Consider the following 26,515-nt stretch of genomic DNA (forward strand, 5'->3'; position numbering starts at 1 on the left):
TTCTGGCAAGTAGATCAGGCGAGCAGTAGCTAGAGACTTGGTAGTGCTGGCTAATGCTTCTGAAAACGACACCTCTACAGATTACCTGCTTTTCCGTGTGGAGGTGTAACGGAGTTAAGAACATAACGTCACTCCACAGCTAGCTTGAAATGTCGCTAAAGGGGCTATCCAATTAGTATATTTTGCATAGCGCAATCGGTTAGCACATTGTCAAGCAGGCCCTGGTTCAAGTCCAGTCAGTGGCAAGTTCAGGGAGCTAGCACACTGACCCCGTTTATAGAGGCATGCATCAAAAACTTGAGTCAGCTAGCTGGTACAACAGAAACAGAAGTGAACCCGTTAGTTCTTAACAATTTGGATGAAGTTGCCTGATGACTTCGCCAGAGTTGAAGTGATAACAGAGAGTCCTGGTGCAGTACACTATAGACGATTGCCGTCTGGGCCACTATAATCACGCCGTTGTTCAACTGGTCGTTCAGTACATTACCGTTTCTGTTTAATTAAATGTTAAACACCGTTCTGACGTACTGAACCAACCCCAGGCAAATGCAACAGAGCACTGCGCCGTGACATTAATTAACTTATGGTGTTAGATACCACCAATATATTTTTGCCTTCCAATTTGGAGGAAGAAATACATAAATAAATGAAGAAATAATATAAATGAATGAAAGTGGGATTCATTATTTAAATAATTATGTATCTATGTGTGCATTCATTCATCCATTTATATGTGCATTTATTATTTATGCATTTATAATGATGGCATGTTTGGTCCTCCATAAAACACATTTAGCATGATAATGTATAATGTTATTTACAAAACTGTTGTAATGTAGACAATTATACATTGGTTGTTCATATTTTGCTAGCACATGGGAGACCCCAGCAAATGCTCTGTGGTAATTGGCTACTGTCACCTCTAATTTTTCGTGACGACTATGTTTTTATCCAATCTGATTGGTTTGTGGGACTTGCTTACACGGCGGGAACTTCTAGCTAGCTAGTCAGGTATGTTTACAGTTAGCTAACAAGCGGTCTATATCAAATTTGTAGCTACAAAGGTAAATGAACACCATTCAAACATGAATTTCATTGATATTGTAAATAGCTAGATCGTTTATGCTTGCTGAAAGTTGTGGTAGATGGAGGCTATACAAGCTAGCAAGGACAGCTAGCTAGTTACCTGGTACTTCAAATCACACATAAAAGTGAAAGCGGTTAACGTTAGTTAGCTTAAGCTTACTTTAAGAAGCAAGCAGTCTGTTTCCAGTAGCAAACGTTACATTTTAGCGCTTGATGTTAGTTTTGCTGTGTGCGTTATGACACATTGCTTGCTAGCTCGATAAGCTACCGTAACTAGATGCAGAGACGTATATTTCGCAAAAAGCAAATAACTAGATCTAGCTAGTTAATTAGTCAGAGCCATATTGTGAGGGGGATGTGACCAATTGATGTGAATGATATTGTCAGTTGCAGCAACTTGTAACGTTACTGGCTTCAAGCTTGTTTTGATTTTTTTTTCAGATAGTATATCAGTTGGACAAGGCAGTCACCATGGCTGCTCCCCCAGTGGAGTACACCATAGGAGGGGTGAAGATACAGTTCCCTTGCAAAGCCTACCCCTCGCAGCTGGCCATGATGAACTCTGTAAGTGTGTAAGCATCACACACTTTTAACCATGGGTGATTTTCAAAAGTATTTTCTTGATTCCTCCTCCTCTCTCCTTGCCTTTCCTTAAAAGTTCAGAGGGAAGCAAGGAGACTGGAGGATAAGATCTGAGGAGCGGACAACTTTTGAGATTCACCCCATATCCCATAGATACTGTATGCAGTTAGCCTACTCTGTGTTATCAGTCTGTTATTGAGTGTGTGACTGACTAACCCCTGTTGTTGTGTGTGATTGTCTCCCCAGATAGTGCGAGGGCTGAATCATGGACAGCACTGTCTATTGGAGAGCCCTACAGGGAGTGGCAAGAGCCTAGCCCTGCTCTGCTCTGCCCTGGCCTGGCAGCAGGCACAATATGGTAAGGGTGCTGTTTAGACAACTTCTTATGAGTTTTGATTCTTGGCTTATTTGCATTCACAAGCAATACTTTATTTTACATTTCTGGTCCACATAAAGCATTACTGCATGTAGTGTATATTCAAGTGTAGCATATTCTGCAGCTGCATACTATAATTCATCGTCTCTGAGGTTAACTGTGATGATGATTCCAGTATGTATGTCCTGTGTATGTCCAGGTAAGCTTGAACAGGATGGTAGCAGTCCTACAGAGGGTAAGAAGCCAGCTGTCACCACCCCCTGTCAATGTGCCTGTCATAGCAAACCCGCCAGTGTCCCAGACAACAGGCACAAAGCACTAGCCACTGTGGTGGTGGACCTCACAGGCTCACCGGAGGTAGTGATGGCACAGAGATCATCTTCTCCCACAGACCCAGGTAATCTTAGTTGAGAAATAGTAATAGTGAGATTCCTAACCACTTAGCCATCCACTATGTTGGTCAGTGTTAGAGGTCGACCGATTAATCGGAATGGCCGATTTCAAGTTTTCATAACAATCGGTAATTGGCATTTTTGGACACCGATTATGGCCGATTACATTGCACTCCTTGAGGAGACTGCGTGGCAGGCTGACTACCTGTTATGCAAGTGCAGCAAGGAGCCAAGGTAAGGTGCTAGCTAGCATTCAACTTATCTTATGAAAAACAATCAATCTTAACGTAATCACTAGTTAACTACACATGGTTGATGATATTACTAGTTTATGTAGCTTGTCCTGCGTTGCATATAATCGATGCGGTGCCTGTTAATTTATCATTGAATCATAGCCTACTTCACCAAACGGGTGATTTAACAAGCGTATTCGTGAAAAAAGCACTGTTGTTGCACCAATGTGTACTTGACCATAAATATCAATGCCTTTCTTAAAATCTATACACAAGTATATATTTTTAAACCTGCATATTTAGTTAATATTGCCTGCTAACATGAATTTCATTTTAACTAGGGAAATTGTCACTTCTCGTTCTGTGCAAGCAGAGTCAAGGTATATGCAGCAGTTTGGGCCACCTGGCTCGTTGCGAACTGTGTGAAGACCATTTCTTCCTAACAAAGACCGTAATTCATTTGCCAGAATTGTACATAATTATGACATAACATTGAAGGTTGTGCAATTTAACAGCAATATTTAGACTTAGGGATGCCACCCGTTAGATAAATTACCGAACGGTTCCGTATTTCACTGAAAGAATAAACGTTTTGTTTTTGAAATGCTAGTTTCCGGATTTGACCATATTAACCTAAGGCTCGTATTTCTGTGTGTTATTATATTATAATTAAGTCTATGATTTGATAGAGCAGCCTGATGGAGTGGTGGTAGGCAGCAGCAGGCTCGTAAGCATTCATTCAAACAGCACTTTCCTGCATTTGCCAGCAGCTCTTCGCTGTGCTTCAAGCATTGCGCTGTTTATGACTTCAAGCCTATCAGCTCCCAAGATTAGGCTTGCAATACTAAAGTACCAATAAGAACATCCAATAGTCAAAAGGTATATGAAATACAAATGGTATAGAGAGAAATAGTCCTATAATAACTACAACCTAAAACTTCTTAACTGGGAATATTGAAGACTCATGTTAAAACCTCTTACTTCTACCCCTTCCTTTTTCGAAAATTCTGTTAAAAATCGCGCAACTTTTCAGCGTCCTGCTACTCATGCCAGGAATATAGTATATGCATATGATTAGTATGTGTGGATAGAAAACACTCTGAAGTTTATAAAACTGGTTAAATCACGGCTGTGACTATAACAGATCGTGTGTTTCATTGAAAAACGCAAGAAAAACTGCTCTCTGAAAGCTAAAAATAATTTCCATAAGTCACTTCCACCAGTTATTAAAAGAGAACAGAATTTAATGGCGATCTGCCTGCAATTCATACAAATTCCGCACGATGGCGCCATTGTCCTAATTTTCAATTGAATTAATTGTTGGAAAATCCTTCTATCTGACCTCCATTTTCCCAGTCTTCACCCGGATGCAGTTGAGGGAGATATCAGATGGCATTGTTTTTGCAAGTGAAGACCTATTGAAAAGACATCGCCCTGTAATCATTTTGATAGATTATAAACGTTTACTAATACCTAAAGTTGGATTACAAAAGGATTTCGAAGTGTTTTGTGAAAGTTTATCGTCGACTTTTTTAATTTTAAAAAATTACGCAGCGTTTAAAAACGATGATTTTTTCTGAATGACACAGATCCCATACAAAGCTATTTTGGGTATATATGGACCGATTTAAACGAAAAAAAGACCCAATAGTGATGTTTATGGGGCATATAGGAGTGCCAAGAAAGAAGCTCGTCAAAGGTAATGAATGTTTTATATTTTATTTCTGCGTTTTGGGTAGCGCCGGCTACCGCAAAATCTGTTGTTTACGTGTCGAGCTGGCATTTTGGGGGGTGCATGCTATCAGATAATAGCTTCTCATGCTTTCGCCGAAAAGCATTTTAAAAATCTGACTTGCTGGCTAGGTTCACAACGAGTGTAGCTTTAATTCAATACCCTGCTTGTGAATTTTGATCAAAGATTGAGTTGTAACGAGTACATTTAGCATTTAGCGTAGCGCATTTGCATTTCCAGGGGCATACTTGGGACGTCTGCGTGTCAAGTATTCTCAAGAAGTTAAAAGGAACCACCAGCTTTCATATGTTCTGAGCAAGGAACTTAAACGTTAGCTTTTTTTAATGGCACATATTGCACTTTTACTTTCTTCTCCAATACTTTGTTTTTTCATTATTTAAGCCAAATTGAACAGGTTCATTATTTATTTGAGACTAAATAGATTTTATTGATGTATTATATTAAGTTAAAATAGGTGTTCATTCAGTATTGGGATGCCCAGGGGGTGAATATTTCCATTCTAACCCAGCACTAATAAAACGTATGATTCAACGAATGAAGGGCTTGGTGATTATTTTATTAGTTGAATATAGTGTATTCATGCTGAGTTCGAACAGAAATGTGCACCCCGTTGGGATCCCCTCAGGAATGGATTGAGAAAAGAAATCTGTACTGCAGTGTAAGTCATACTCCCAATCCCCTAGCTCAGCTCAGTTTGTACATTTTTCAATCCAATACAAATGTTGATACCTTTGTCTCGGTCTGTTCAGTGCCCCCTCCACCAGAGGAGTACAAGCCCAAGTCTCTAGCCTCTTGTCTGTCTGACAAGCTCCAGACCTCCCTCACCTCCGAGGATGATGACTTCCAGCCTGATAGGAAACGCATCCGCACCCCTGCCATGGAGCAGAAGGTAGGACACCTTATAGAATTTAATGTATTTTTATGGGTAGCCATATTAACAATAAGTTTAACCTTTCTGATTTGTCCCTGTTTCAAGTTCCAGGGTATACAAAATCTGCATGTCTGCTGATTTTCAGTTCTTTGCTGCCTTGAATGCCTAAAGAAGTATTTGACATCTCAGGAACTACTTAAACAAGATATAAAGATCTTATAATCTATGCAGGCCTGTGCTGATAATGACACAATAATAACATAAACCCTTACTCTCTGTTTCCCTCAGGGTCGTAAGAGGAGGTGCTTGGAGCCGGGAGTGGTGTTTATAGATGATGAGCCAGAAGGAGAGCGGCCAGTGCCTGGAGCACAGACCTGGACTGTGGAGCTGAGTACCCAGGCACAGACTATAGACCTGCCACTTGATAGAAACTGCTGTGTGAGTACATCTACTGTACCTTAACTAAGGATATGTTGCCAGTTGCCTGTGAGTGCTGATCTAAATTGATGGACCTTCCCCCTGAGGCGCACTATGTGAGTACTTATATTCTAAACTAAGGATATGTTGCTTTTTAATGCTGACCTAGGATCAGCTCAACTGATGGTAGGGCTGTGAAATATTTTATATACCGGTACAGATCCACATACCAATATGGATTTTTACCGTCTACAAAGATATTTTGATACAGTGCTAAATTTAATGAACGTTTTACAAATTGGACTACTTTCCCAGGCAGTTGTGACCTAGTTCTGACCTTTCTTGATTTCCTATTTTTTAGTTATTTTGTATTGTTTAATATTTTACTGCGTTGTTAGGAGTAAGTAAGATAAGTATTTCGCTGCACCTGCTATGACATCTGGTAAACTGTGTATGTGACCAATAAACTTTGATTTGATTTAGTTTGGTTGAGTATAAAACCATCAGAATGTAGAAAGTCAGTTCAAATCACTTAGAATTCATTTGTTTACATCATAGGCTCATGCACTACTCATAAAACATATTTAGACCTGTTTTATTATTCAAAAACATAAAATACAGTCACATACCGCCATACTGTTAAAAAAATAGGAAAATATTGTGATATGATAATTATTTTGGCCATATCGCCCAGCCTAACTGATGGACCTGCCCCCTGAGGCACACTATTGTGTGAGTACATCTATTTTTAACTAAGGATATGTTGCTTTTTAATGCTGATCTAGGATCAGCTCAACTGACTACCACTTTAATGCCAACCATTAGAATCCATGAAGATAAATATTTTACTGTTGCTACCCAATTTTGTACCGCTAAGTACTACATTGTGTCCACTGGGTGGCAGCATAGCCTATTTATTTTGTGGCTGTGCTCCATTTGGCATTGTTCTCACATTTCTTGTGTGCCAAGTGAATGTGTCATGTAATATAGCTTGTGTTTAGGCTGCAGGAGGAGAAGGGGGTAAAAAAAGAAATGAAGAGAGGTGGAAGGTGGAGAAAGTTCCCTCCCTCTGTTCTTCTTGTTTTCCCCAGCTGATAACTGAACGGCTCCTCTCTGCTGTGAACTGCTGACTGAAGTCATGAATGGGGCTCTTTGATGGGATAGAGCTCCACTTTTAATTAAGAGGGTTTGCCTCGCCGCTGATCTGTGAAAGCCAGGGATAAATATTGAATGGAGTTCACCTGCTGGTTACTGAGCCCTGGGACCTAAAGGGATAAACGCATGCTTTCTGAGGAGGGAAGGCTGGGTAGCCATTCAGGGGGCCCCACAACCTCACACCTGTGCCAGTTGCAGACCAGGGTGCATCCCAAATGGGGCCCTATTGCATACACAGTCCACTACTTTTGACTAGAGCCCAATGGGCCCTGTTAAAAAGTAATGCACTATATAGGGAATAGCGTGCCATTTGGGATTCACTTCAGAGCAGAGGGGTGATGGCTAGTTTGTGTCATGTCTCCTAAGGTATTTGATCAGGATGGCACTGCAGTCATCTTTTTGAGACTTAGCCAGCCCACCCCTGTGTGTGTTTATGTGCACCCCACCTCCCACTGGAATGCATTCCGAACCTTGAAGGCTGAGGACTGAGGAGCAAATTGGCGTCCAGCGAGCGGCGCCAGAGAGCCAGCCTGTCCCCGCCAACCCTCCACCACCATCACCTGGCCCCCCGGAGTGTGAGATTCCTGTCTCTCAAGTGTCAGCTGTGCAATGCTGAAACTCAAAGGCACACAGGGCTGGAATTGGCTAGGTCTATGTGGCCAAAAGTATACTGAGTGACTGAGACCCACACCAACACCTACATCCAGGGCATGGTTTTGACTGTCGCAGCCCTGACAATAAGGATGACTCTAGTACTGTTTGAAACATACCAAGTGATATCTTTGAGGGGTTTTCTTATGAACACTGTAGGGAGATGCCACAAGCAAGGTAATAGGGTGACATTTGGGAGGCAGCTTCTGTGAGTTAAGGGGATAAAGAACCCTGAGCTGACATGATGAATAAACAGAGGGGCCTCTAGGGTCCCCTAGTAGGATCAGGTTACAGCAGGGCCAGATCATTGGAACAGACTAGTCGGATTTGCGGCTCCGCTACTCGCCTGGGCAACAGAGCCTGATCACCTTACCTCCTGCTGCTGCCACGTTAAATAGGCCCCTCTGCATGACCCTCCTCCTACGGCGAGATCATGGCAAATAATGACTTATTCATCGACAGGTGGGAGGATGGGGTCACTGCTGAAAAGAGACCCTTGTCAAGAGGCAGCAGCAGGAAACTGCTGACAAGGGTATCCCTTTACATGCCTGTCCCCATCCAAGGCGCAGACTGACACGGTTTGGGGCTTCGCTGGGCTCATAGGAGCGAGCAGACACCCTCCTGGAATGGAATGTAGATAACTAACTAACGGGGCCTGATGGTGTTGGCTACCCTCTGCAACAGACACACATCGACTCATTCATTCAACACTGGACAATTCCACCCATCGCCGCTGCCTGTTGCCCCATGTGTGATGCTGAGAGTGAGAGTGAATACCTGTTCAATCAAGGGAAAAGTGGCTGAGCTCAGTTAGGGTCCCCTAACACACATTGTAATATTGAATGGTTTGAGAAGGAGCATTAAGGAGGGTTACCTGAACCGCCTGGCCCCTTTAGTCTCAACTGAAGCACCATAGGCTCAGCTAGCTTGATCTGCTGGCAGAGAGGTGTAACACACACCCTGAGCTTTCCTTTATACGGTGAGGGATATAAACCGGTTGGTGCCAGATTGTAAAAGATGGAAGAGAGTGAGGGATTTCTTATTATTTTAAAAGCAGGACTTATTCAGTTACTAAGCTTAAGGTTTATGTTAGTGTTATTGAAAGGGTTGGAGTGTCCCACTTAAAAGAGCTCACCACCTGACTGGTATTGGTTTCAGCAGCGCTGTCGGCTACGTTCACCTGTGTGTCAAGAGAAAGGGACACCACACATCCACTGTGGTTACTGACAGCCAATTAAAAAGCAGCTACACTTTCACATCCCCAACAATGGCCACCTATCAGCCTTCAGTAGTCAGAGAATGTCATCTAACCATGGCTGACAGGCAGTATTATGTGGATACACATTCTTGCTATACTTTCCTATATGTTAACTACTAGAACATATAGAGTTCACCAGTTGTCTGGTATTGGTCATTAACTTTTTTTATAGTGAGCAAAGTAAAATTGAAGAGAACTCTCTTTATCTTGTTCTTTTATCTTCTTTCTCCCCCCATCTCTTCCTTCATGTGTCCACCAGTCCCCCATGGTGTCCTGCTCTCTCTGCCCCTGTGCCTCATCCAAAGGCGGCCAGAATGGAGCCGTGGGGAAGTCTTCAGAGGAGAAGGACAAAGAGGGCAAGAAGAAACAAGTCCCCAAGATCTTCTTCGGCACGCGCACCCACAAACAGATCACTCAGGTCGCCCACGAGATGAAGCGTACGCTCTACTCTTCCGCCCCCATGACCATTCTGTCCAGTAGGGACCACACCTGTGTTCACCCAGAGGTGGTGCCTCATTCCAACCGCAACGAACGCTGCAAGGAACTGCTGGAAGCCAAGAATGTGAGTAGAGTATAGACACACAGCACATGCAGACCTACACATACATAGACCTAATACACACATAGGGTTGCAACGGGAGGGTATATTTCTTGACACTTTTCTAAGTTTACCAGTAAAATTCTAGAAAATTGGTATCTTTCAAGGATTTTATGTAATCTATCACAAGACACCTGGTGGTCCTTTTTGGTGCTTCAGATCTGTAGAGGAGTCTAATTATATGTGTCCTTATCACATTAAACATTAGAAATAATGAAATCTGATTTTCAAATACAAAATAGAATGACAAATCTGTAAAACATTTTCCTAAATCTAAACCATCAACGTAGTGAGAATCATTGGTGTTTAATATGAGGGTTTCAGCATGATATCCTTTATATATTTTTTACACACTTATGTTTTTGACTATGTCAGTATGTATTTGACTATGTCAGTATGTATTTGACTATGTCAGTATGTATTTGACTATGTCAGTATGTATTTGACTATGTCAGTATGTATTTGACTATGTCAGTATGTATGTCAGTATGTATGTCAGTATGTATGTCAGTATGTATTTGACTATGTCAGTATGTATTTGACTATGTCAGTATGTATGTCAGTATGTATGTCAGTATGTATGTCAGTATGTATGTCAGTATGTATGTCAGTATGTATGTCAGTATGTATTTGACTATGTCAGTATGTATTTGACTATGTCAGTATGTATGTCAGTATGTATTTGACTATGTCAGTATGTATTTGACTATGTCAGTATGTATTTGACTATGTCAGTATGTATTTGACTATGTCAGTATGTATGTCAGTATGTATTTGACTATGTCAGTATGTATTTGACTATGTCAGTATGTATTTGACTATGTCAGTATGTATTTGTTAATATTTCGGCATCAAACTGGTGGCAGTGGGAAAATAGACAATAGTTGGAAAAGTTGCAGAGTTAATTGAAAATAATGCCATTGTTGATGCTTTTTAAATTAATAAGGCTATTTTCTCTTGAACCATATGGTCTGGTCTATCTGCTAGAAACTCATGGCCAATATAGACATAGATATTAAAAATGAATATATTTTTTAAGTGATTCAAGTGATTTAAGATTTCCTCTTAATTACTGAAGATTCCAGTAATTTTGGTAAACTACAGTTAGCTTTGCAACCCTATACACACTTGTTTTTCGATAAAACCTGGAATTTTAACTGACGACTGTCCAATTGCTGGCCCGCTTCCCCAACCTCTGACTCACCTACCGCCATTCTTTGTAGTAACATGGTGTCCTCCTTAGTGTCACCAATAGGGTCTTGTTGTGTAGAGCCGAGGTCAAGGCCTCTTGCCCTGCTCCACCCTAGGGCTTAGACCCGCTCAGCTCCTAGATAGGCTACATTAGTGTTGCCCTGTTACCTCTCAATGGAGGTGGTTGGGCCTGAATTGGATTCTTTTGGATGGAGATTTACCCCAAAAAACCAACTCCTCCTCAGAAATGGAAACACACACACCTCCAATCCTGAGTTTGAGTGATGTTTCTAATCCCAGTGACAGACACTTAAAGTGTGAATTCGAGCCGCCTCTGAGCTCTAGAAAGAAAGGCTTCGTAACCCAACCCCACAGTTAAAGGACAGGCAGACAACCCCCATCACCGTCGCCCCGGGTGGCAATTACATAATATCTCCAATCGGTCAGACAGACTCTCTAGCAGGACGATGAGGCTTCAGACAGGTTTTGTGTCGGATGGGAGACTCTTTATAGTCAGTGTTACGGTCCTAACTCCTGTTCTCCTCAAGGTGAGGTGTCTAGTATAATGAGCACCTATTACTCACACATACACACACAAATGAGAGACTGATCGTATAATAAGCCCCTATTGCGCTGTCACCGGAGGTGTCTACCTGTCCTGTCTTCCTCTGTCTAAAGTCGACATGGTGACAGTGTCACATCCTGATCTGTTACAGAGAGTGGGTGTCCCCGCGACAACCCCAGAGGATAGAATGACCACAGCTCCATTGCACTCATCCTACTTCTACCAGCCCTGTTTATCCCTCCACTCTCCAGTCACCTAGGCCCTGTCTAAAGCCAGTCTCTTGTTACTGCACTATACAACCCACCTTCTGGCTTTGACTGAGCTCATTTGGGTTAAGACTCCTCTGTTGTGCTTTCTCTTTTTGTGGAGTCATGAAGTCAAATCGCACCCCTAAGCTGCCATTGCCCCAAGATAACAATTACTTGAGTGGATGCTAATCCTTTCACCTTCGCCACACACACGCACAAACACACACACACACACTGAACCGTTTGAAACAAAACTGTTTTAAGTGCCGAAGTTTATCCTTGATGTCTGGCAGAAAGTGAGGGCTCACCCACCCCTTTGATAGCTGCTTTTCCATGCCTTTGGCGGTAACGGAGTATAGTCATCACGTGTGTGTCACCGGGGAGCTGCCTGGTTGTGGCATGGTGGTATTTGAGGCGCCTCTGATGACCAGGTAATGGGCCTTCTGACATATACACACTCAATATTGGCTGATACCAACATCAACTCTTCTGGTATTACCAATATCTCAGGGAATTTGGTACAATATTGTTTGGGGCGAGGGTAAATTCCAGCCAACAGACTCATGTACTATGTGTGTAAACCACAATGAAGGTCTTTTGACCAAAGTGTCAGTTCTGAGAGGTCCTCAAGGTCACCAGTGTGCTGAACTAAATCACTTTTCATGTGTGTATTGTCAAGGATGAAAACAACTCCTCCTCTCTCTTTTTCCTACCACACGCAGGGCGTGTCGTGCCGCTTCAAAAACGGTGTGCACAAGATGCAGGACCAGAACACTTTGCAGTGGGTCCATGGTCTCCACCAGGCCTGGGACATAGAGGACCTGGTTCGACTGGGGGGCCGGCTGAGGGCCTGCTCCTACTACGCTGCCAGGGACCTCATGCAGGAAGCCTGTATCGTCTTCTGTCCCTACAACTACCTACTGGACCCCCTCATCAGGGAGAGCGTGAGTCTGGGGCTGGGGTGAGGAGGATGCAAGGTGGGGCGTGGGATGGAGGGAATTGTTGTTGGAGTAAGAGGAGTGAGGGATGAGGATGTAGACCAGAAGAAAGGTGGTTTCACACAATTGAAATATAGATGTGTTCTCCTTTACTTTTAGCTGAACATATTCCTTGACCACCACCTGGTCAAACCCACTGCATGTCTACTGGGGGAGAAAAGGAGTGAGGGGAGGCTGTCTCTGTATGTCATATTTTCCCCTCCTCCCCTTCCCCTCTCCTCCAGATGCAGATCAACCTGAAGGGTCAGATTGTGGTTCTGGATGAGGCCCACAACATAGAGGACTGTGCCAGGGAGAGTGCCAGCTACACCCTGAACAAACCCCAGCTGCTCTCTGCCAGGGAGGAGCTGGACGGCATGGTGACCCATAACATCAGACGCTCCAACCACGAACCCCTACGTGCCTTCTGCTGCTCCCTGCTCAAGTAAATAGACCCTAACCTCCTGGAGTTAGGTAGACCCTAACCCCTCTCGGTAGACCCTAACCCCTCTCGGTAGACCCTAACCCCTCTCGGTAGACCCTAACCCCTCTAGGTAGACCCTAACCCCTCTAGGTAGACCCTAACCTCCTGGAGTTAGATAGACCCTATCCCCTCTCGGTAGACCCTATCCCCTCTCGGTAGACCCTAACCCCTCTAGGTAGACCCTAACCCCTCTAGGTAGACCCTAACCCCTCTAGGTAGACCCTAACCCCTCTAGGTAGACCCTAACCCCTCTGGGTAGACCCTAACCCCTCATGGTAAACCCTAACCCCTCTGGGTAAACCCTAACCCCTCTGGGTAGACCCTAACCCCTCTGGGTAGACCCTAACCCCTCTGGGTAGACCCTAACCCCTCTGGGTAGACCCTAACCCCTCTGGGTAGACCCTAACCCCTCATGGTAGACCCTAACCCCTCTGGGTAGAGCCTAACCCCTCTGGGTAGAGCCTAACCCCTCTGGGTAGAGCCTAACCCCTCTGGGTAGACCCTAACCCCTCTGGGTAGACCCTAACCCCTCTGGGTAGACCCTAACCCCTCATGGTAGACCCTAACCCCTCATGGTAGACCCTAACCCCTCTGGGTAGACCCTAACCCCTCATGGTAGACCCTAACCCCTCATGGTAGACCCTAACCCCTCTGGGTCTTCTGCTGCAGCCTGCTCAAGTAAGACCTCCCCCCCTACTAAAACTACAGCAGTGTTTCTCTACCTGTCTATTTCTGGTGCATGTTTTTCTTTCTAGGCCAACACAATCACAACTGGTCTACTAATCAACACGTCTTGGTTAAACATTTATTTAAATGTAATCAATACTTCTAAAGAATATATTCACTAGACTTTCCTCAATATCAAACAGTAGTTCTAAGATGGCTGCCTCTCATGGCTGTCTCTTCCTCCTGTGGTGTAGCTGGATGCAGGAGAGCTGCAGTGTTCTGGCTGAAAGGGAGTATGAGATGTCTTGTAAGGTGTGGAACGGCAAGGAGGTTCTGGGACTCTTCCACACCATGGGCATCACTGCTGACACTTTTGCCATGCTGCAGGTCAGATAATGTTGTTGACCACCTAGGTCTCCTCTCACCTGTCTCTCTGTCTCAGTCCCTGTCTTTTGATCTCTCTCACCTTCACCCCCTTTTTCTTTTTTGTTGCAATGTTTGTGTGTTTAGAAAGGTCTACAGCATCTCTCTTTTCTCCCCCATCTCTCTCCCTCCCTCATCTCTCCCCCGGTATAGAAACACCTGGCAGCGGTGTTGGAGAAGGAGGAGCGGGTTGGGCTGGTGAACGGGAGAGAGGACACCGTGGAGGTCCCCACCATCAGCTCAGCCAGCTCCTCTGTCCTCAAGAGTCTCTTCATGGTGCTGGACTTCCTCTACAGGGACAAGAGCAGGTCAGAGGCAGTCTGTGAACAAGTCTTTAACAATCAGTCAATATTTGTATTGTCCTAATTGGAAAATGTGTATTGTAGTCAGGGTGGAAAAACAAGAGCAACATACTACAAAATACATTATACAAACACTTTTCGATCATTGACGAAGACTTCTGTGCTGGTCATGTTCCCATGGTCAGGTTTGCAGAGGACTACCGCGTGGCGCTGCAGCAGTCCTACACCTGGACCACTGCTCCAGATGTGCCAGATGCTCAGGGCTTCTTCGCCAGGCCCAACCGCCGACGCCACAGTGCCAAGACCAAGACCCTCGTACACACACTCAGCTTCTGGTGCCTAAACCCTGCTGTGGTGAGTAGCAGGGAGGATGTACTGTATACTGTTTATTTGGGGGGGAAAGTACCTGTTACTGATAAGTAGCGTATTATTATATTACTTTGTCCTAAGGGGTGTGGTCTTTGTGTGTGTATGTGTGCGCGCGCGTGGCAGGCGTTCTCAGACCTTTCGGACAGTGTTCACACCATCGTGTTGACCTCAGGCACATTGTCTCCTATGGGATCCTTCTCCTCAGAACTGGGGGTCAAGTTCTCTATCCAGCTAGAGGCCAGCCACGTCATCAGCAAGTCACAGGTCAGTAGAAATCTCTGCCTTCATTTCAGGTGTTATGGGTGGTGATTTTATCATAGTATCCAGAAACAGTCTGATTGATGGTTAACTATGCTCAGAAAGGAACTGGACTATGTAGCCAAGCAAAAAAAGCCCAAATGAATAAGATTTGACTGGGTCTTGTCCTTCATGAATTTTATCCTGGCAGAAGGGCAGCTTTACCCCCTCAATGTATAAACAGTCACATCCTGCATACTTGTCAGTTGGTATACCCCTGCTCAGTGTGTTCAGTCAGTGTCTGACATGTCCCTGTCCTTCCGCCAGGTGTGGGTGGGTACGCTGGGCTCTGGCCCCCAGGGGAGGAAGCTGTGTGCCACCTTCCAGCATGCTGAGACCTATGCCTTCCAGGATGAGGTGGGAGCCCTGCTGCTCAGGGTCTGCCAGGCTGTTGGAAGGGGAGTGCTCTGCTTTTTGCCCTCCTACAAGGTAAGACCAGTCTCTTTGCTAAAGTTAGTTCGGGAGGTTTGAAATATTTCCAATTGATTTTTGTTTTCAGTATGCAAAATGTTTTGCTTAAGAACCACTGAGCTGATGTGATCCTTCACTCACCACTCTTTCTCTTGTTTAAAAACGTATTCAGCTCCTACCGTTTACCACCAGGAGGGACTAGAGACCACATATTGAGTTTGAATGTTTTAATGTACTCTCATGCTATCCTTGCTGTGTATAAGCAAATTTGGCACAACTGGTATGAGAAGGAAGTTGAGTTAATAAGTAGAGAGTAGAGACATTTTGTTTGATTTCAACAGAAAGATACATAAGATGTCGCCGACAGACATGGCAGCTCTGCTTCTGACATCACATTTACATAAGTATTCAGACCCTTTACTCAGTACTTTGTTGAAGCAACTTTGGCAGCGATTACAGCCTTGAGTCTTCTTGGGAATGACGCTACAAACTTGGCACACCTGTATTTGGAGAGTTTCTCCCATTCTGCAGATCCTCTCAAGCTTTGTCAGGTTGGATGGGGAGCGTCGCTGCACAGCTATTTTCAGGTTTCTCCAGAGATGTTCGATCGGGTTCAATTCGGGTTCTGGCTGGGCCACTCAAAGACATTCAGAGACTTGTCCTGAAGCCTTTTCTGCGTTGCCTTGGATGTGTGCTTAGGGTTGTTGTCCTGTTGGAATGTGAACCTTCGCCCCAGTCTGAGGTTCTGAGAGCTCTGGAACAGGTTTTCATCTCTTCAGCAGGTTTCCTTCTCTAGACTCCCGAGGGCTCCCGAGTGGGGCAGCGGTCTAAGGCACTGCATCTCAGTGCAAGAGGCGTCACTACAGTCCCTGGTTCGTAACCAGGCTGTATCACATTCGGCCGTAATTGGGAGTCCCATAGGCCTGCGCACAATTTGCCCAGCGTTGTCCGGGTTTGGCCGAGGTAGGCTGTCATTGTAAATAAGAATTTGTTCTTAACTGACTTGCCTAGTTAAATAAATGTTAAATAAAAATAGACAGGTGTGTGCCTTTCCAAATCTTGTCCAATAAATTGAATTTACCACAGGTGGACTCTAATGAAGTTGTAGAAACATCTCAAGGATGATCAATGGAAACAGGATGCGCCTGAGCTTAATTTCGAGTCTCCTAGCAAAGGGTCTGAATACTTATGTAAACAAGGTATTTCTGGTATTCTGGTCTAAACCAGTTTTCGCTTTGTCGTTATGTGGTATTGTGTGTAGATTGATGAGGATTTTTTTTCTATTAAATCCATTTTAGAATAAGGCTGTAACGTAACAAAATGTGGAAAAAGTCCAGGGTTCTGAATACTTTCTGAATGGACTGTACACTTTAATAATGTTTACATACTGTTTTACTCATGTTTTATGTATATACTGTATTCTGCTGTGTTCTAGTTAATGCCACTCCGACATTGCTCGTCCTAATATTTATATATTTCTTAATTCCATTGAGATTTGTGTGTGTTGTTGTGAATTGTTAGATACGACTGCACTGTTGGAGCTAGGAACACAAGCATTTTGCGACACCCACAGTAACATCTGCTAGATATGTGTATGTGACCAATAAAATTTGAATAAAATTTTGATTTGAGTGACAAAGGAAGAGGTCCTAAGAGTCCATATATGGTGAGCAGCTGTAATGTAGAGTTAATGGGTATCTCTTAAATAGCGGTAAGCTAACAAATACCTTACATGAAACCCTGTATCCCCTTTCAGTTAACCAGACACTTCTAAGGGCCCATTGATAAATACTTGGTCCTCCTTTGATTGTTATGCTTTCCTCCATCAATAATAGATTTCCATTCAGTCTCTGTCACCAGTCCACTTATGGACCAGCTGGCTCACTCATGTCACTGTTGGCGTGTTGGAGCTCACACGTGCACACATACGAGTGTGTTACATGTGAAGGTTTGTTAGCGTTTTTGCACAGCGCTGCATACCTTTGTGTGGCCACTTGTGTGCCTGTTTAGTGTCTTACATTGCACTCATTCTTTATGCTTATATACAATAGGTCTATGGTTTGTATTTGACCCTTTGGTGTTGTCAAAGCTCCAGCTTTTCCTCTAGCTGACTATCCAGTTGAGACTATATCAATGATATCAGAATATGAAAGGAAAGCTGACAGTCTCTTCTTAGGATCCAGTTTTGTCTCTTTCCCCTCTCATTTCCCCCCCAGCCATGACGCCAGGCGGGCAGAGACAGCCGCAGAACAACTCTGGGTGGATATTGTGTATTATTGATGGCTAGTGTAGGAGCTCTATGCCCTCTGTGCATTAATATTTAATGTGCAGACATTCGGAGCTTAAAGATGAAGAGATGAGGGGCTACTTGGGGTATTAATTGGAGAGTCTGAGGCCCTCTGGAGCCGGTGTGTGTGTGTGTGACAGAGGATGGGTCATCTCCAGGCTTACCTCTTGTCAGTGTGTCTGGGTGATGCCTATCGGAGAGGCTGCAGTACTGAGAGACAGAGGCCACATTCACACAAAGGCCGTAGAGGCGTCCTCCTTCCCTCTCGGCTCTGTCTGTCGCCCTCTGACAGATACACACACTCCTGGCAGACACACTCTGAATGTGCATACGCCCACAGGACATACATTACAACTCAAGAACACACAGTTAAAGGTTCTCTCTCTCACGCTTGCTCGCACACGTGTGTGTGTGTGTGTGGGCATACACACACTCTCATGCAGACATTACACACTCAGACATCTCCCAGAGCCCTCCTGGAGCTGTGGTTTGTAGCACTTGAGCCTCAACAGCCCCCCAGTTAATGCCCATTAAAACCACGGTACCCCTCTGCCCGCGCCTCGCCGTCTGGACGCACCGCTAGAGGAAAGGGACAAAACACACCGTTGGGGGTTGGGAAGAGAGGGGTGGAGAGGTGGGTTTATTAAAAAGTGGGATTTGCAGAGGTGAATATATTGCAGGGAAACGCAAGATGCTTTTAAAGCAGATTGAGATAAGGGCCATTAGGGGTGATGTCGCCTAGTTGTCTGTGTGAAGACGCAGCCGCGCTGGCGCCTGAAGGGGGCTGAGGAGGAGGCTGGGGGCATGCTCACGCATACACACACACACACACACACACACACACACACACACACCCTGCTGTCTCCCAGCCACACTTAGAGATTATTACTCAGCTGAAGGTGTGCGGTCATCTCTACAGTGTGTGTCTGTGTTTGTGGGCCACCTTGCTCAGACAGGCACATATCCGTCTTTAAAGTTCCAGCTGAGATGATGTTTTATATGGCCTTTTACAGTGGGAACTTGAGGTGCGCTGCTGTTGTGGTCTAAATGTTTCACTAAGCTACAGCGTTAAAGGGGAATTCCACTCAAACTATATTTTGATATTTGTTTCATTAGTCCACTGTTGATACAGTCCCAAAATGTATAATTCAAGGCTGCAACACGTCTCCCGTTAATGTTTAATTAATTCTACCGTCGCCCAAGACCAACTCCATTATTTATCAGGCGCTAGGAGACAAGTGACGTGTCGCAACACAGCCCACCGACACTGGGGGGGAGCGGAAAGAGGTGAAATTTGGAGATTTTGGGGGCATGGAGGGAGCGAAGACGTGCGAAAGAGAGGAAGTGTACAATTCAATGCCTAAGAGTGGCACTCAACCCTCCAGACCAGACAACGCAGAGATCCGGCCCAGAAGCTGAGCGACTCGCTCACACACATACACCATACCCAGAAATTACCATTAATTATTCACTGTTAGTTGTGCCTGTTTTTTACTCTGAGACTGGCTAAACACTGTAGTCCTCCTCATTCCATGTTGTTGCGTGGACCAACAGCATCTCAGGACTGCTGTGGAACCTTATGGCATGTTTTGAATGAGTTGAATGAGGGGCCATGCTAGCACTGCCCTGCTGGAGAGCCAGTGGTTGTGGACTACACATTGCCACTAGGGGCCGGGGGTTTGATTCCCATGTTTTGAATGAGGGGCCATGCTAACACTGCCCTGCTGGAGAGCCAGTGGTTGTGGACTACACATTGCCACTAGGGGCCCGGGGTTTGATTCCCATGTTTTGAATGAGGGGCCATGCTAGCACTGCCCTGCTGGAGAGCCAGTGGTTGTGGACTACACATTGCCACTAGGGGCCGGGGGTTTGATTCCCATGTTTTGAATGAGGGGCCATGCTAGCACTGCCCTGCTGGAGAGCCAGTGGTTGTGGACTACACATTGCCACTAGGGGCCGGGGGTTTGATTCCCATGTTTTGAATGAGGGGCCATGCTAGCACTGCCCTGCTGGAGAGCCAGTGGTTGTGGACTACACATTGCCACTAGGGGCCGGGGGTTTGATTCCCATGTTTTAAATGAGGGGCCATGCTAACACTGCCCTGCTGGAGAGCCAGTGGTTGTGGACTACACATTGCCACTAGGGGCCGGGGGTTTGATTCCCATGTTTTGAATGAGGGGCCATGCTAGCACTGCCCTGCTGGAGAGCCAGTGGTTGTGGACTACACATTGCCACTAGGGGCCGGGGGTTTGATTCCCATGTTTTGAACGAGGGGCCATGCTAACACTGCCCTGCTGGAGAGCCAGTGGTTGTGGACTACACATGTTTTAAATGAGGGGCCATGCTAACACTGCCCTGCTGGAGAGCCAGTGGTTGTGGACTACACATTGCCACTAGGGGCCGGGGGTTTGATTCTCATGTTTTAAATGAGGGGCCATGCTAACACTGCCCTGCTGGAGAGCCAGTGGTTGTGGACTACACATTGCCACTAGGGGCCGGGGGTTTGATTCCCATGTTTTGAATGAGGGGCCATGCTAACACTGCCCTGCTGGAGAGCCAGTGGTTGTGGACTACACATTGCCACTAGGGGCCGGGGGTTTGATTCCCATGTTTGCAACCTTCAGTTTCTATTTCCTTCATAATTGTCTAAATTACGTACAATACTGTTAAATTCAAAAGGAGCCATTTTACTTTGAAATGTGTGTGTGGTGGTTTGTCCTCTGTGGGGGTGCGCTGGGTCGTTCCTGTTGTGTTTGTGCACCTGGGCGCCAGCCGAGTGTGCAGATTGACATTTGCCGTAGCGCTTCAGCAGACCGCCCCAGACCGATGTGGGGCCAGTAGATACACCACCTCCCCGTCAGATAATGCCCTTAAATGAGTCATGAAGGCGAAGTTACACACACACACACACACCATGGCACACGATGGCATCCTTCCAGTCATACTCTCTGTACTACGTGTGAACTCAGACACAAACTCTACACAGGTCCTCTCTTTGGTGTTCATAGGTTGCTTGTACATAGTTCTTGCAACATTTCATTAGCTGTCATTAGTTTGGTTGGATCAGTTGGAGGTCAAGGTGAGCTGTCTGGCAGAGGAGTCTTGATGAATAGCTAGGTGATTTTCACTTGTCTGCCTGCCTTTCCATAGAGTAGTGTAGCACAGTCTCCTCTCCTAGACCTAGCCAACCCTCCTTGTCTCCTCGTCTCCTTGCCAGGTCCCCAGTGTCCGGTCTGAAGTCACGAGCTCTGATGGTCGGCTAATGAGTAGCAACCTAGCGGTGCCGAAAGCCCTGGTCTGCCCTAGAAAGCCTATGTAAATTATGATCGCCATTCTGGCCAAACAAAATGTTTTTAGATGGACGTTACCATGATCCTTTGCGTTTTTGGAGGGGGCATTCAGCCCACTGAGGTATAAGGTTCAGCGATATGGCGCGCTTCAAATTCAAATACTTCCGGCTTCATGCACCATTGGTTGCATAGGAATACATGGATGATGTCAGCGCTATCACTAGCTACTGGTTTTAATGTCTATGCTCCCTGCCTATTCTCTGCCCTGCCTCGCCTTGTTGCCTTTCAACCCGGCTCTACTCAGTCAAGATTAAGGAAAATCTGCTCAATATTAAATGGCAGCATCAGTCAGGGCAACGAGACACCGAGTGTTTGTCCCAAATGGCACCCTGTTCCCTATCAAGTACACTACTTTTATGGCCCGACTCAAAAATAGTGCACTATATATGGAGTAGGGTTCTATTTGGTTCACAGCCAGAGTGATGTTTACTCTTAGTGTCTGAGAGATAAAAGCATTAGGGACCATTACCCTGGGCCCTGCTGCAAGCCAAGGGGCTCCTGCTGGAGTGGCACTGACTGGATTGTATTTCGCCCCCCGCTTTTATAAGGGCTTTACAAATTACAGCTCAGGGAATGTAAACAACAAGCTCTGTATGTTTGTGCTGTTCAAGTGCATGTGTTCCTTCTGTGTCTCAAATGGGACCCTACTCCCTATATAGTGCACTACTACCATGTCCCATAGGCCTCTGGTCAAATGTAGTGCACTATATAGGGAATAGGGTGCCATTTGTGAAGCATACCCTGTGTTTTAAGAGCCCTGGCTGGCCTTTTATTATTGGGTTACGCTTCCCTTGTTATCAGGTTACTCGCTGTTCCCTGGCAGAAGTTTACGTCGGCTACATAAAGAACAATCCAAGATGCTGACTACAGTGACCCAGACCATCAATTAGATCAGCAAGAGAGTGAACTTCGCATGTCTCCTCTCCCCTCCTTGCTGGGAGCTTTTTCACCCTCTTTCCCCCCCCCCTTTTTCTTCCTTTAATCGGCCTCTCCTCTGGTCTTCCTCAAGTGCAGCATGGAAGATAATGACTGTTTTTGTTTCACATCCTAAAGTATATAACATTTAATAATTCACCCATTGTCAGTCAGGATTGGATCGAAAGCATTTGTTGGGACAACCAGTTTTGTGGAGGAGTTGTGGTGGTGGTTTACGAATGAAAAGCTGCTAAAAGAGCAGCGGGGGGCCTTGTCGATGTAACGCTGAGGCTTTTGTGAAAGTGTCATGTTTTATTGATGGAAACTTTTCTGTTTCCCGGCCCTCCCGTTTGTATTGTGGCGCTAAGCGAGGCGACCTGATGAAATCTGCCTCTGCTTCATTTCACAATCACAGGCAGGCTGTAGCTAGTCAGTCACCTTTGTGTGCCAGGAACTAGAGGAACCATCCATCCATCCACCCTCTTGTAATGTTTAATTTCCCTTTTCTCACTTTGTTAGAGTAACCTACTAACTGCTTATCTATTTTTTTCGTACATAATTATTTGATCTAAACCACGTACTGCCTGGATTCTTTTTGGGTATCGTCTCTGAGTACGCCGCTGCTCACTGACAGTAAACAGCACGTTTACACTTAACAAGGGACAGGGGGATAACGGGGCCCAAACAAACACCCCTTCCTCCCTTTCAGCTCTCTCCCCATCTCTCTCTTTGAATTTCTCTCTTTCGGTCAATCTCTCTGTCCTAGTCTCTCTCTGTATCTCACTTAACAGGGACAGCAAGGCCTGTATGAAAACCCCCTCTGTTTCGGCCTTCCCCATGTAGCCAGGAGCAAACCCAGCCCTGTTGCCCTGTTGTGAGAAGTTTTCCTGCTGACTGCAAGACACAAATAACTTCTACTTAACCCTTCGAACACATTTCCAAACCAATGAATAAGCTCTTTGATTGTGAAGCCATGTGAACAATCCGCTGTGGTGGAGACATGACTAGATCTCTGCTAGGAGCTGACGAGAGGGCTTTTAGATCAATGTTCCTCCCAAGAGAGACCGTGACTTTTGCACTAACCACAGCTACAGTGATTTTATTACGGATGGAGGAGGAGAAGAGAGGAGTTTAAACGCTTCAACTTTGTGGAGGAAGGGGAGGGGGGAACTGAGCCATGGGAGGGCAAAAAGGGGAGAGCGGCTGGCTGGGGGGTTGGGGGGCGGAGGGGCTTCACGTGCCATCATGCTGTGAACTTTGTTTCAGACTTTAAGACACACGCACACATACCTGCAGTGTCTGGATGCCAAGCTGTCAGGACAGTGTACTGTACTGTGTATCCCTGGACAGATTCAAGGTGCACCCACTAACTCTAAAAACAGTTTAGAGTTGTAGAAAGGAAACCTGGAAACCTATTTCTCTGTATGTCATGTGAGAGGAGTATATTATGCTGCTATGTGAAAGGTTTTCTCAGGGTGCTCTAATGTGGACCACATGGTCTAATATGGCCCTAGTTTTTCCTCCTGTTTACTGTAGTCTCAACTCCTGCTCTGTTGCTTCATTAGGTCATTAACTTCATTGGGATAGGGGGCAGAATTTTCACTTTTGGATGAAAAGCGTGCCCAGAGTAAACTGCCTGCTACTCAGTCCCAGATGCTAATATATGCATATTATTAGTAGTATTGGATAGAAAACACTCTGAAGTTTCTAAAACTGCTTGAATGATGTCTGTGAGTGTAACAGAACTCATATGACAGGCAAAACCCTGAGAAAAAATCCAACCAGGAAGTGGGAAATCTGAGGTTTGTAGTTTTTCAACTCAGCCCCTATTGACGATAGTGGGATATTGGTCATCTTGCACTTCCTAAGGCTTCCACTAGATGTCAACAGTCTTTAGAACGTTGTTTCAGGCATCTACTGTGAAGGGGGGCTGAATGAAAGGGGAATGAGTCAGAGGTCTGCCAGCAGCCACGAGCTCGTGACGCGCGGTCATGTGAAAGTTACCTCGCGTTCCATTGCTTTTCTACAGACAAAGGAATTCTCCGGTTGAGACATTATTGAAGATTTATGTTAAAAACATCCTAAAGATTGATTCTATACTTCGTTTGATATGTTTCTACGACCAGTAATATAACTTTTTGGACTTTTCCCAGACCGGTTAATACCCATGTAAAGAATAGCTTATATCCCATAGTGGTGCCAAGCATTATTCATGTTAGCACCAATTGATAGTTATTTATTTATTTATTGGAAGGTTATGTAGTGTAGACTTCAGGAATTTGCTGATGACTGAGTTTGGAAAATTAGTAACAAAAATATGAATTGAAAAAGATATGAACAAATCACATTGTTTAATATTGTTGATGCATGCATGAAGCCCTGATCAATTTGCTGGTGTTCTGTTTTCCTAGATGCTGGACAAGCTGCGTGACCGCTGGACCAACACAGGGCTGTGGGAGAAGCTGGAGGAGAGGAAGACTGTGATCACAGAGCCCAGAGGAGGAGGGAAGGGAGACTTTGATGAGCTGCTGCAGGTGTACTATGATGCCATCAGAATCAGTGGAGAGTTTGCAGGGGACAGAGGTGAGACTGGGCTGTGTCTCTTTATTTCATTCTATCTCTCGCTCTCTTCTTCTCTCTGTCTGTCTATCTCTTCTCGGCCAGGGATTACAGAGCACCGATTTGTTAATTCAGCATTGAGTAGCTGTGCACAAACAGTTATAAAATGTTTGGTGTTGGGTACCTTTGGTGTTGTTTCTGCCCCTCCCTCAGATGGAGCTCTGCTGATGGCAGTATGTAGAGGGAAGGTGAGTGAAGGACTGGACTTCACAGACGACAACGCCAGAGCAGTGGTCACCATCGGCATCCCCTTCCCCAACATCAAGGACCTGCAGGTAAGAACCAGAGACCGAGGTCAGAGGTGGCTCAACGTCTTGGTGGTGAGCCTCATCGGGTCTGTTTAACAGCAGAGGACCCAGAGGGACAGAGAGAGACCCATGTTCACAGTTGTCCAGCCAGTCACATACAGGTGGAGAGACCACCTCCCTCCTGCAGGTTAGACTTTGCGCTTCACAGAATCTGCTGTGTGCCAATGTATTTTCCTACAGACCTCCAGTGCCAACCCTGAAAACGTTCTGTTCTGTACACAGGTGTACACACACAAACAAAAAGCATATCCTCCTCTTTTTTGGTGATCTGTAAAATAATCTCAGTGTTTGTTCTGTTAGATAGAGCTGACCTTTGTTTCTACCCTCCTCCTCCACTCTCCCTCCTCTCTCCATCCTTCCTTACCTTTTTGTCATGGCCCAGTGTTGCCTAATAAATCAGTCTGATACCAGCTTTCTGGGTACACAGTCTGAATTAAAGCACTGCAAACACTTGTAAAGTTCTCTTACAAGCCAGATAATATATAGCATTTTAACTTACTCTAAGTTGTCTGTGTGATTGTTTCTTTGAGTCGAAAGAAATGTCCACAGGAAAGTACTATTATTATTTAACTTTTCAAAACGCTGGTAATGCTGTGGAGATTTCCATCACCTTGTACATGCACAAAACCATGTAAACCGCTTTGACTTTGGTTGGCATGCATGCATCACGTGTACTTTCATCATTGTGTGCATGCCTTAGGTGATGATGAGCAAATTATGATAGCCACACACAGAGACATGCGGGTTAGTAACACCTTTCTGAGGATATTTTGTCTCATATTTCCACCCAAAATAAGGACGAAATCAGCAGACAACAGATAAGTTCAAATGAAGTTTGTGATGAGCAGGTCAAGGTTGCGAGGCCCAACATCAGTATTTAGCCTTATGTAGCCCGCTCGCAGCTCCCTTTTGAGTGGCCCTTGAGGGATGGGAGATGGCTTGATGTGGCCGAAGACTGGAGAGAGCTATGGGCTCCCCTTGTCCTTCTCATGCTGAGAAACAGGTTCACCCAATAGCACAGCAGATATTTTCTGTTAAATTCTCTCTCCTTTCCTCTTCTCTACTGAGTAAATAGGATAAATGGCAGGTCGCATGTCAGCTGCCCCAGAGGAGCCATGAGCGGGTGTAAAGGTCTGTCTCTTGCTTTTTATTTTCTTTTTTCTTTTTCTCTATTCTTTCCTTTCTTCTCGTGGTGTGTCAGCTGCCTGCCCTGGCCCCAGAGGAGCCCTTAGGGGTGGTAAGGTCTGCTAGCTGACCCCCATTACCAGAAGAAGGGACTGGACATGACACTAATGACTGTCAGGGCCAGGTCACTGTATGTCCCCACGGCCCCTCTGACAGCTACGCTAAAACAACCCAGCGGGCGCCGGGCAAGCAGTAAGCCACAGGTATACAGCAACACAACGCTGTCCCGGCTGTGACAGGGATCTTATAGGATCTTATAGGGGGGTCAGATACATACTCGCATGCTCATATGACACATGTAGTGCACACTTTCTGTCTCGCACAACTACACTCAAATTGTCTCACTCACATGCCCAGAGCCACAAAAATACATACTGTATTTGTCATACATACATACATACTGTATGTCACTCTCCCACCTGTTTAACATTTCTACCTTTACCCAAGCACATATAGACAGTCCCTTCTCAGAACACATTAACTTGGACTTACTCCCCCTGTCCCACATTTCTAACATGCACCCCCTATAGCTTATGTAGACCCCTC

At 45.2% G+C, this 26,515-nt stretch overlaps 1 protein-coding gene across 1 annotated transcript in view; it reads left to right on the forward strand.

Annotated features, from left to right (window-relative positions):
* Window positions 1–1,529: 1,529 nt before the first annotated feature.
* The window catches only part of LOC139385817 (Fanconi anemia group J protein homolog), a 39,586-nt gene continuing 14,600 nt past the window's right edge, over window positions 1,530–26,515 (forward strand). Inside the window, exons 1-15 of the mRNA XM_071131064.1 lie at window positions 1,530–1,650; window positions 1,915–2,026; window positions 2,244–2,441; window positions 5,172–5,311; window positions 5,582–5,731; window positions 9,034–9,336; window positions 12,099–12,320; window positions 12,599–12,798; window positions 13,758–13,890; window positions 14,080–14,234; window positions 14,414–14,582; window positions 14,721–14,861; window positions 15,162–15,323; window positions 24,269–24,440; window positions 24,630–24,751. Coding sequence (XP_070987165.1) covers window positions 1,558–1,650; window positions 1,915–2,026; window positions 2,244–2,441; window positions 5,172–5,311; window positions 5,582–5,731; window positions 9,034–9,336; window positions 12,099–12,320; window positions 12,599–12,798; window positions 13,758–13,890; window positions 14,080–14,234; window positions 14,414–14,582; window positions 14,721–14,861; window positions 15,162–15,323; window positions 24,269–24,440; window positions 24,630–24,751 — 2,472 coding nt within the window. The 5' untranslated portion in view covers window positions 1,530–1,557. The remainder of the gene's footprint in view (window positions 1,651–1,914; window positions 2,027–2,243; window positions 2,442–5,171; window positions 5,312–5,581; window positions 5,732–9,033; window positions 9,337–12,098; window positions 12,321–12,598; window positions 12,799–13,757; window positions 13,891–14,079; window positions 14,235–14,413; window positions 14,583–14,720; window positions 14,862–15,161; window positions 15,324–24,268; window positions 24,441–24,629; window positions 24,752–26,515) is intronic.

This window comes from Oncorhynchus clarkii, chromosome 27 (genome assembly GCF_045791955.1).
Source record: "Oncorhynchus clarkii lewisi isolate Uvic-CL-2024 chromosome 27, UVic_Ocla_1.0, whole genome shotgun sequence".
NCBI lineage: Eukaryota > Metazoa > Chordata > Actinopteri > Salmoniformes > Salmonidae > Oncorhynchus > Oncorhynchus clarkii.